At 44.3% G+C, this 12,062-nt stretch overlaps 1 protein-coding gene across 1 annotated transcript in view; it reads left to right on the forward strand.

Annotated features, from left to right (window-relative positions):
* LOC124593825 (monocarboxylate transporter 12-like) overlaps nt 1-12,062 on the forward strand; it is a 602,114-nt gene that overhangs the window by 497,901 nt on the left and 92,151 nt on the right. The window contains exon 3 of the mRNA XM_047132174.1: nt 7,851-8,019. Within this exon, the coding sequence (XP_046988130.1) occupies nt 7,851-8,019 (169 nt within the window). The remainder of the gene's footprint in view (nt 1-7,850; nt 8,020-12,062) is intronic.

Below are 12,062 nucleotides of genomic sequence, written 5' to 3' on the forward strand. Positions count from 1 at the left end.
CGTTCGACTCAGACCTGCTGACCGCTGTCTCGTAGAATGTATTCGTCCAATACACACTGCCCCACCCCAGTCTTTATGCTCTGGGATGCGATAAGCTGCAACTATCTTTCAGCCTTAGTATTTCTGGAGGGGATCCTAACCAGCGCTCGTTGCGTTCAGAATGCTGTTAGATTCTTTCTTTTGCCGTTCTGTCAAGAGGAAAATGATGCGTTGTTTCAACACGTTAATGATCGCCCATACGCTGCCCGTGACACTCAACATGCTTTGAAAGACGTGCAGCGATTTCCCTGGCCAAGAAGATCTCCGGAGTTGTCTCCAGTCGAGCACACGTGGGTGTGATGGGACGAGAAATGACTCATACATCTCGTCAAGCAGCAACTCTCACAGAACTACGTGAACAGGTCGAGAAGGCGAGGCATAACGCATCCCAGAACAGTATTCGCCATCTGTACAATCGACTGGACGCCAGAGTCAACGCCTGCATTGGCACCTGTGGAGGCTACACAGATACTAATGTGGGTATCTCAGCATGGATCAACATTCGGTACCTCACAATCAGTTGTGTTACTGATCTGTAAACGTAATCATATCATGAACTCCATATGGACTGTTACAAGTATAAATCTTGAGTGGATTGCAAACCTTTAAACCGGTGTACTATTTCTTTCGACGGTGTATACGCTGGCGTATTTGTTTAACCATAGGCGCTCTAACAGCAACAAGCGAAGTCCCTTAGTTCAATTCCACTTACTCAGTAACATTTTCTCCTTGTTATATTCGCCTTGACCGTGATATGTTCGCCCTTAATGACTCGCACTGTTCCTCACACTGAGATTCTCTGCTATCATGTCGACCGAACTTCGAGGGTCGAGACACGTTATAACGAAGACGTCACTTCGAGTGACCCATGTTGTATCCATGGTATCTCAGCACCTTGCTACACTGCAGCATGCTTAGTCAACTGAATAGTTGTAACCGACTCTCCAGAAGGACTAGTAATGTATTCTGAAACAAACATCAGTTTAAGTGGACGGCCTCCACTTTCTGCGGCAGGCCGGCTGGAGTGGCCTTACAACCAGTGTCACATGTGTGTTGTAGCTAATAGTGATTACTTCGAAGGTCAGCATAGGTATTTAATTTGTACCTCTTTTTTCCTTTATTTTCCGAGACCATTTACCGAAATTTTCAGAAGCACCTTGTACTAGCTTGAAGAGCTCAGTCAAACCAGTCTTGGAACTGAAGACCGCAATAACAACAACAAAGTGGTTAATATTCCTTAGGCCGGCCGGAGTGGCCGAGCGGTTCTAGACGCTTCAGTTTGGAACCGCGTGACCGCTACGGTCGCAGGTTGGAATCCTGCCTCGGGCATGGATGTGTGTGATGTCCTTAGGTTAGTTAGGTTTAAGTAGTTCTAAGTTCTAGGGGACTGATGACCTCAGATGTTAAGTCCCATAGTGCTCAGAGCCATTTGAACCATTTTTTTTCTGCGGCAGCGATGGTTTATTTTCTGGCACCCGCCATAGAAGGCATAATGGAGGGGAGGGGGGGGGGGAGGTGAATAGAGCGATTTAACAAAGCCGACTATTTGACAACGATAGAAACAACTCGCTACTATAATCTATTTATAAAATTTCCAAGTTCCAACCTATGATTCCGATTTTATTCCTCTGCAAAAATTTGTTATTTTAAAGTGAATTCCAGTTCTTTGAACGAGTTAGATGATTTGGAAAATAAACTCTACAGCTTGAAGGCAAATAATTACAAGGTCGCCAGACAATAGTTATTACATAAATCTTTGTTGATTCGTTGTGGACGCAGGACAGCGTCTGCTCAGATATTTACCAAGGAAAATCGCCAAAATCGCACGTTTTGAGATGATATTTTACTTTATTTTCACAACCAGTTTCTGCATTTCAATATGTCATCTTCATTCCCCAGGTTTGTACATGAAGTGCGTATGGGGTCTGAAGTTGGCATACTGAAATGCCGAAACTGGTTCTAAAAAGAAAATAAAATACTCGTATATCTCAAAACTTACTGTTCTTTGGCGATTTTCCTTGGTAAAAGATTACTCAAACTGTCTTATGCTTTGAAATTTCAACAAGAAGGATAATTAATAAAAAATCACGACATTACTGACCTCATATACATGTTAATCGTCAACGTTGACCACGATGACATACGAAAGACACCAATATTACGTAGCACCCTCGTGACTAAACATTGTAAACAGATCAATTGTATCAACCAGACGAATAACAGCCACCTTCTGCCTATTACGTTTACCACTTTGGCCCGCTAGTACATTCAGCCACAACGTAAGAGCACTACTTGTTCTGGATAGCACGCCTTACGAAATACCCACTAGCCTTGGCATTAGTTATAATTTAATTTACGCAAGAAGTAACCTGCATAGCCTAAGATGGATAAAACCGCGCTATGTATTGTTTAATTAGTGATCAGGAGCTAGTCTCGTGCGCCACTCAGACCTTACAGGTTGTTAACCTTGGATTAGAATTACCACGTATTGAGTGTCACCGCAGCGCTTGTAGCACACGCTAAAGAACAGCAGCTGGCAACTTGTCACTTGTAACCTAGTCAACAACCTTACATGTGGCTACTTACGTTGTCGCCGGCACTGAAAATATAAACCAATGTTAGACACATGTACAAGGTAGTCTCTCCACAATCAGCCAGCACAGCGCTCTGCTTAGAGACATCTTCCAATTTCAATCACGGGTCAGCGAACCTAACGACGATCATAGAACATGGGCGCAACAGATTAAAATACTCATCGTTGAACAAGCAGAGTACTACAAGCGAGTCGTAGCGACCGGTCACTAGGGCGGCCGAAAGTAAGGCTACTAACACAGTATAGCAGCGACTGCTTCGTAGTCTTGTTACCAAAACGATTGCGAAACACGATGAAATTGTTTACCTCCCATCGTTCAGAACAAGAATATGCAAGCTTGTAGCGGAAAGGAACCGACGCACACAGGAAATAATTAACGCTTAAACGAGCAACTGCCCTATGCAGAAACCTCCTCAGCGCGACACCCACAAATTTAACTGACCACATCGGGTGTCTGATCCTGAACAAGTATGACCCACACAGCCACAGTCTCGCGTTAGCTCGTAATTCAACGATGTAATGAGGGCAGTAGCAACGTACGCTGGCAACAGCCAAGCAACTGAAAACCACACTCATCATTCCACTCGCTGCTCGTTCAGTTCATCAAACAAGCCACAGCAACGCTCAACTGTCGACGTTGTTCTACAACAGCAGCAATCCAATCGCCTATGCAACGATCGAACTGAAAGGACTTACCGGTTCGACGAAGTCGCCCTGGCAGTCACAACCGCACACTGTCCACCGTCCTGCGGAATTTTCATCCTCTCGGAAAAAAAAGAAACGATAGGATGAACGCAGGCCTTGCAAGAAAAGTCTGTGTTTTTCACGTCAATTAACTTTGTCTAATTTTTTCCAGTGAACAGCCTCGATCGCTGGAATGTGATATTGAATAGTTACCAAAGTACACATTTAAGGATATTAGGCAGCTGTAACCTCCTTCACTGACTTACAAACTGTAATGTTCGTCTGGTAGATTCCTGTTATTGCGCGGAACTTTTATGTCGCAGAGTGATGAGAAAGCGTGGTCCCCGAGCTGTGCCTTACGGCATCAGGAGCACTGACGTAAACGTCTCAGGCTCGATTGTGACTAAACTGTGCCGCTGACGTCCTCATCCGGGAGGTACCGCATTACGATCGACAATCTCATCCATGATTTGATCAGATTATACGTCGTCCCTTTGGTTTGCAGGTTCGTGAGAGAAGTGGTAGCAAGTGCGGTGCAGGAAATTCAAGCACGAAATCCAAGAAGACAGTTGCACCGTCAGTGGAGAATTTCAGAAAAAATAGTACCTAGTTATATTATGGGTAGGCTGTTATGAACTAAGTGGTCAGAAGTCATGGGAAAGGTTGTCCCATTTAAGGCCGTCTCGTGTATGACGCCCCAATGTTGATGCAAAGTGCGACTGTAGACATGTTATCTAAGCAGAATGGTGTGTTGTGAATGTTACTGCTCTTTGCCAGTTAACAGACTTTGAACATGCGATGATAATTTCTAGAAAATGCATGAGTCGTGAGTCGTTGCATATCGGAGAATACACAAGAATCAGGGTACCAAAGTCAACCCTGTCTAAGGTTGATCTTCAATATAGCAGAAACATTACAACAGAGGTAATTTTTCCGCATGCCCAGACAGCCGCACGTGATGACCGCAGATGTATCAAGATCGAACATCACGTCATCTCCTCGGAGCTATAGGCAGCGATCGAGGTCTACTATGAGTGATTTTGTCGCCGACTTTGATGTTAGGCTTCAGGAAACCGTTTCTATCAGCAATAAATAGAGACAGATGCACAAAGATTGCTTCAGCATTCCATGGCCGAACTGTGTCTCCTCGCTGACCATGGAACAATGATGACGTGGTCAGATGTTGTATCAGCTGACAGATACGTGAGAGTGTAGCGTAGGCTACATGTGACAGCATGTCAGCAAGGTTGTGTACACACCGGAGGTGGCCCAGCTGAGGTCAAGATTGTCTTCACATTGCCACAAGTAGGTGCCACTGTCTGGCGGCAGGGGCCAACAAAAGGTATACATTATGTGGACATTGTTGTAGTCCATCAGTACCGCTTTCCAACATTAGAGATCGATGTACCGTGTTTCATCTGGACCCTGTGAAATGTCACCTCTCTGCAGTTCTACGCAGGTGACCTGATGAACTTATTAGTGAGTTCATGACCCCTCATCCCCAAATCTTAACACAATGAAGCATTTATGGAATGCTGTCGAAACCTGTGTATGCCTGATGAACTCAACGCCAACTAGGTAGCACTGGAAGGTGAGTGAATCACTATCTGTCCTAAATCAATGCCTCGACATTTTACTGTAGTTTTGAGGTCGTGTGGAGGTGCGACTGGCATTAACATAAATCTCCAGATACTGTCTTCTTCGTCTTTCGTCCTTGAAACATAGCCAATCAATTTGTGCGGGTCTTATCCTGTTTTGCAGACAGCAAACAGACGTTAAACGTAAGCTGTGGATAGCTTTGCTGGATTTCAAGGGCTGGCCACTTCTCAGGTAACAGGCTTTAAGTGGCAGTGAAATCTATGACCTGTTGTGGCCAGTTGGTCTGGGGAGTCAGAAACACGAGCTGGAAAGCTCTGTTAGCACGGGGGCCGCCTTTTAAGCTCCTACAAAAACGATTAAAGGAAAACATTTTTGCTACAAGTCTCAACACCCTTACCCATTGCGCTAGACGCCTTGGGAAGTCAATGCTACGACGTGTTGAGTCTGTTACATGTTCGAAAGGAAGTACTTTCTGTTACTAGGTATCTTGTAAGCCAGTAACTCGGTTTACAATAAATCTGCGTACCACTTTATCGGGTTGCTCCTGAATGCTGCTACTGGATGTAAAGAGTCAGGGTATGAACTGCATCTACATTAAAGCTGAAACACTCCTTAAAGCTGGGGCAGAACGTTGGTTTCCTCAACGAAATTCATTCGATCACTATACAATAGCTTGGAATCTCTATATTTAAAAGGAAGCTGACTCGTCATCGCCAGCACAAACTGCTAAGGACAGAACTTGAAATTTGGCTAGGGTGTTCATGTCGTACTGTAGGCATCGTTGAAGGGGATTTCTCGAAAATCCTTACCCAAGGGGATGAAGTAAGAGATGGAAGTATTTTTTAAAAAATCCCGCTACAAAAGGTAATTTTGAAGCTAGACTATGAAAATTGGCGTTTGGTTTCTGTGTCGAATATAAATATATACCTGTTGTAGCATTTGAGAAACTCAACCGCAAGGAGGTGAAATGTTGGCCAAAAGCTTTTTTTTTTTCAAATAAATCATTTTTAAAGAACTACTAAAGTATATTTTAAGTTAGAACCATGAGAATTGTTGTTTGAATGCTCGGTTTGAAATCATAAAATAGATGTTTCAGTGTTTGTGGAAATTCACATTCTAAGAGGGTGAAATACAGGATGAAAGTTTTTATGAAATATTTTTGATGCTGAATCTGTGAAATCTAGTATTTGACTTCTCCGTTAGAAATAAGAAAATTTGTGCTGGGGGATGAAATTTTATTTGGAAATACCACCACAAGAATTCAAAAGACAGGATTAACGAACTGCAGCTACCAGAATAGCTCTTTGGTCAGGATTAAATTCAAAAGAGACCGCGCTTCTGTTGCCTTAATTAGCATGAAAAGTCTAGGAGGTGTTGTAATTTGTGAACAAAATCAAAGAAACCTACATTAATGGCCATTAGAATTGCTACACCACGAAGATGACGTGCTACAGACGCGAAATTTAACCGACAGGTAGAAGATGCTGTGATATGCAAATGATAAGCTTTTCAGAGCATTCACACAAGGTTGGCGCCGGTGGTGACACATACAACGTGCTGACATGAGGAATGTTTCCAACCGATTTATCTTGCACAAACAGCAGTTGACCGGCATTGCCTGGTGAAACGTTGTAGTGATGCCTCGTGTAAGGAGGAGAAATGCGTACCATCACGTTTCCGACTTTGATAGAGGTCGGATTGTAGCCTATCGCCATTTCGGTTTATCGTATCGCGACATTGCTGATCGCGTTGGTCGAGATCCAATGACTCTTAGCAGAATATGGAACCAGTGGGTTCAGGAGGGTAATACGGAACGCCGTGTTGGATCCCAACGGCCTCGTATCACAAGCAGTCGAGATGACAGGCAACTTATGCGCATGGCGGTAACGGATCGTGCAGACACGTCTCGATCCCTGAGTCAACAGATGGGGACGTTTGCAAGACAACAACGATCTGCACGAACCGGCTACCCTTGACGCTGCATCACAGACAGGAGCACCTGTAATGGTGTACTCAACGATGAACCTGGGTGCACGAATGGCAAAACGTCATTTTTTCGGATGAATCCCGGTTCTGTTTAAGGCATCATGATGGTCGCATCCGTGTTTGGCGACATCGCGGTGGACGCACATTAGGAGCGTGTATACGTCATCGCCATACTGGCGTATCACCCGGCGTCAGGGTATGGGGTGCCATTGGTCACACGTCTCAGTCACCTCTTGTTCGCATTGACGGCAATTTACAGTTTAAACAGTGGACGTTACATTTCAGATGTGTTACGACCCATGGCTCTACCCGTCATTCGATCCCTGCGAAACCCTACATTTCAGCAGGATAATGCACGACCGCATGTTGCAGGTCCTGTATGGGCTTTTCGGGATACGGAAAATGATCGACTGCTGCCGTGGCCAGAACATTCTCCAGATCTCTCACCAATTGAAAACGTCTGGTCAATGGTGGCCAAGCAACTGGCTCGTCACATTACGCCAGTCAATACTCTTGATGAACTGTGGTATCGTGTTGAAGCTGCATGGGCAGCTGTACCTGTACATGCCATCCAAGCTCGGTTTGATTCAATGCCCAGGGGTATCAAGGCCGTTATTACGGCCGGAGGTGGTTGTTGTGCGTACTGATTTCTCAGGCTCTACGCACCCAAATTGCGTGAAAATGTAATGACATGTCAGTTCTAGTATAATATATTTGTCCAATGAATACCCGTTTATGATCTGCATTTCTTCTTGGTGTAGCAATTTGAATGGCCAGTAGTGTATTTAACGGTCACCAAGAGAAATTTTCAATAGCCCTAATATATGTTTACAAAATTATATTTTATGTAATTGCTACGCAGGCGCGGGCGCTAAGCTGGTATTATAATAAACGTGACATACTCAGTTAGGAAAGTTTGCATTAAACAGTGTGTGTGGTGGTGTTGCAGCGTGGCTGGGCGCGCTGAGCGCGGCCATGTCGCTGCTGGCAGCGCCCCTGGCGGTGGCGCTGTGCAGGCGCAAGTGGACGCGCCTCTCCGCCGTGCTGGCCGGGCTAGTCATGGCGCTCGGCTGCCTCTTCGCCTCCTTCGCCATGCAACTGCACCAGCTCCTGGTCAGGTGGGTGGCCTCCATAACCTGTAAGTTATCCTCCTCAGAATGCATCATCCACAAATACAGGTCGCATTGAGGATATGTTTCGAGGTGACTAATTTGCATGTCTGTTGTTAACATCTTGTAGTGATGGAGTCTTGGTCGATACATTAGCATAGAAGGCACCATTACATTAGGATGGTAGCCTAGCGAGATACTGCAGAAGTGGACACATGTAGGAAAAACCTTACTGTGGTCGCTCATGCAAGCAAAGGTAACGTAACAATTCTATTCAGCGAACATAACATGAGAATTAATGCTTGTCGGTGTGTGACGTGACAAGTAACTTATCACTATCCTCCTCACTATACACTGCAGCAGACAATAAAATGTAAATACACCAGTGTGCCAAAACCGTATAAGCACCTACTTAATAGCCGGCCGGGGTGGCCGAGCCGTTCTAGGCGCTACAGTCTGGAACCGCGCGGCCGCTACGGCTGCAGGCTCGAATCCTGCCTCGGGCATGGATGTGTGTGATGCCCATAGGTTAGTTAGGTTTAAGTACTTCTAAGTTGTAGGGGACTGATGACCTCAGAAGTTAAGTCCCATAGTGCTCAGAGCCATTTGAACCACCTACTTAATAGCATGTTGATCCGTCTTCGGAACATAATACAGCAGCGAATCTGCGTATCATAGCTTCGTCAATCTTTGGTACGTCTCTGGAGGTACGTGGCACCAGCTGTGTTCGACAGGCAAGGCAATTCCTATAAATTATGGGCGCGGAGCTGGTGGCCGATATCGTCCTAGATGCACTCCATGAGGTCCCAATGAGGCTAATTTGATAACCAAGACATCAACGTGAATGCCCTATCGTATTTCTGAAACCGCTTTAGCACGATTCTGGCCCTGTGACACTGACATTTGTCCTGCTGGAAAATCCCATCAGCAGCAGGGAAGACATCAAGCGTTAATGGATGCAGGTGGTTCGCAATAGTGCTCATGTACTCTACAGCCTCAAGATTCCTTCGATTATTTCTACACGTCCCACTGAAGTCCAGATGACTGTTTCCCATAGTATAGTACTGCTCCATGTTTCTAAAACTAGCTCGCCTGTATCATGGCGTACCCAGATATGATCATCGAAATGGTGAATCAAGAAACGTGATTAATGCAACCATGAGTTTCCTGCATCGGATCCCATGCACAACAGTGTGCTCTGCGTGGTGTGCTCTCAAGTACTTGTACCTGCACCAGCGTTGTGCACTTATACCGATGCCTCTTATTTAGTCTTTCTCTTCTTCTAGTTTATCCCGGCTTCCTGAGATCTCTTCTGAAGAGGCAAGATACAACTAGTTCCGTAGTGGTGTAGGACAATCAGTGAAGTTACACAGCAGTTAATAATTCAACTTTTGAAACTGCCTGTTTATTGGCATTTATGGAAAGGAAAACACTCTCATACTCTCACGCGGTAAGCATTTTGTGTGTTTAATGGACCTTACTACGTCGCAAATCGTTCTAGTGAATTAGTTAAACTACTTTACAGTGTTTCCTAGGCAACGTAATCAACAAGGTGATACGAGTCCCAAATAAAACTGGACCTCCATATTTTGAATAAACTTTCGGTTCATTTTTTTCTCAAAATTAGCACTTGTCTCAAAATTAATTTCTGACTTCCTGCGTTAAGTCCAAACGCATTTGTAACTATTGTACATGATTTACTGGACAGCTCGATCACGCACTGGAGTGTAACTTATTTCAAATCAAGCTCGCAGGTTTCAGTTTTCCCTAATGGCCTAACTACTCTTTTGTAATAACGTGATGTGTCTGTCTCACGTAAAGTTTAAATGAAACTGCATTTACTCTCCATTCGGGTCTAGATCACAAAATAAAATTACTACATAGGTCAGGGAACTGAACTCGTCTCAGAGTAAAAGCAGCACATAAATTCACACTTTTGCTATGAATACAAAACTCAAAACACTTTTACATTAAGCAAATAAATTATGGAGTGTAATTAGTAACTAAACATTTCCGATTCTTAATAAACTTCAAGAACTTGTATTTCATAATCAATAAAATTTTATTGCCTGTGATAAGTTATTAGTTTGCTAAAACGGATTCATATTACAGTCAACTCGTATCTGGACGATGACGTCACGAATCGACACTTGCTTGGAATGAACGAAATACATGTACTGAAAAATACTGTTCCTTGAGTAATTTACTGATTTTTATAACAAATTTGGTGACTCTTGCATCGCTACACACTGTCACAAGATCTTCCACAAATCACCGTCCATCCTGGTTTACAGAGCGACCTCCACGTTCTTTAATGAGGTGTGCATTCCCAACACCTTGTCGCCGACTTGTGGTTTCACCAGTCAACCACTTTTCCATAGAATTTCTCGATAGTAGCACGCCAACGGCCGAGCGCTTCGCAGTTTCCGAGATGGAGGTTCCCAGGGGTTGGGCCGTAACAATTTTCCCTTTCTTAACGTCACTTATGTGGGTGAATGTCTCCATTTGGGGCCTTATCGTCTGTGGAATGCATTGTAATTCCTCTCTGCTTCGCTCATATGCTTTCCTTACTGCATGACTTGCTCGTAACGCTATGAGGTGGCATTCGCTCTTGCGGTGGGCTGTGGACGGAATGATTTGGCTCAACTACATCTACATCTACCTCTACATCTGCATCACATCCCGCACTAACTGATCACTCCTATTCTGTTTTGGTTGCGAATGACGCGTGGAAAGAATTATTGTCTGTAAGCCCAGGCACTAGTTCTAATTCCTCGAAATCTCTCTTCGTGTTCACTATTCGACATTATGTTGGGAAAGTAGTATATTGTCCGTCTCTTCATGAAGACTGCTCTCTCGAAATGTCAATAGTAAATCTCTCCATGACGCACAACGTCTCTCTTGTAACGTCTGCCTTTGGAGTTTGTTGATCATCTCGGTAACGCTCTAATGCCGAGTAAACGATCCCGTGACTGAACGCGGCACTCTTCGTTGGATCATCTCTATCTCTTCTATCAGTCCTACCTGACAAAGATCCCATATTGTTGAACAATACTCAAGAATCGGTTCAACAAGCGCCTTACATGCCGCTTCCTCCGTGGATGAGTTAATTTCCTTACCAGTCTTCCTTTGAATCTGTATTGCATCTACTTTTCCTATTATTTGTTTTGTGTGATAATTCCCCTTATGGTCGCTCTGAATAGACACTCTCAGTTACTTCACAGTAGATACTGTTTCCTTCAGTTTATCATCAGTAGTGTGGCGGCTTTATTTTCCTACGTACGCGCAATATATTACAAAAAAATGTGTGTGGAATCTTAAGGGACTTAACTGCTAAGGTCATCAGTCCCTAAGCTTACACACTACTTAACCAGCCGCACAGGCAATGTATTGCATTTATTTACGTGCAGAGTCAACTGCCAGAGCATACACTATTCATCAATCCTCTGCAGGCCATACTGCAAATCCATACTGTCTTCTGCCGTTGCTACTTTGTTACAGACGTGCGCTATCTGCGAATAGTCTGAAACAGTTCTCGACGCTCTCTACTAGGTCATTTATACAGGGTGTTACAAAAAGGTACGACCAAACTTTCAGGAAACATTCCTCACACACAAAGAAAGAAAATATGTTATGTGGACATGTGTCCGGAAACGCTTACTTTCCATGTTAGAGCTCATTTTATTACTTCTCTTCCAATCTCATTAATCATGGAATGGAAACACACAGCAACAGAACGTACCGGCGTGACTTCAAACACTTTGTTACAGGAAATGTTCAAAATGTCCTCCGTTAGCGAAGATACATGCATCCACCCTCCGTCGCGAGCACGAAGAGTCTCTACATTTGGTACCGGGGTTGCATAGACAAGAGCTTTCAAATGCCCCCATAAATGAAAGTCACGAGGGTTGAGGTGAGGACAGCGTGGAGGCCATGGAATTGGTCCGCCTCTACCAATCCATCGGTCACCGAATCTGTTGTTGAGAAGCGTACGAACACTTCGACTGAAATGTGCAGGAGCTCCATCGTATACGAACCACATGATATGTCGT

Source organism: Schistocerca americana, chromosome 2 (assembly GCF_021461395.2).
Source record: "Schistocerca americana isolate TAMUIC-IGC-003095 chromosome 2, iqSchAmer2.1, whole genome shotgun sequence".
NCBI lineage: Eukaryota > Metazoa > Arthropoda > Insecta > Orthoptera > Acrididae > Schistocerca > Schistocerca americana.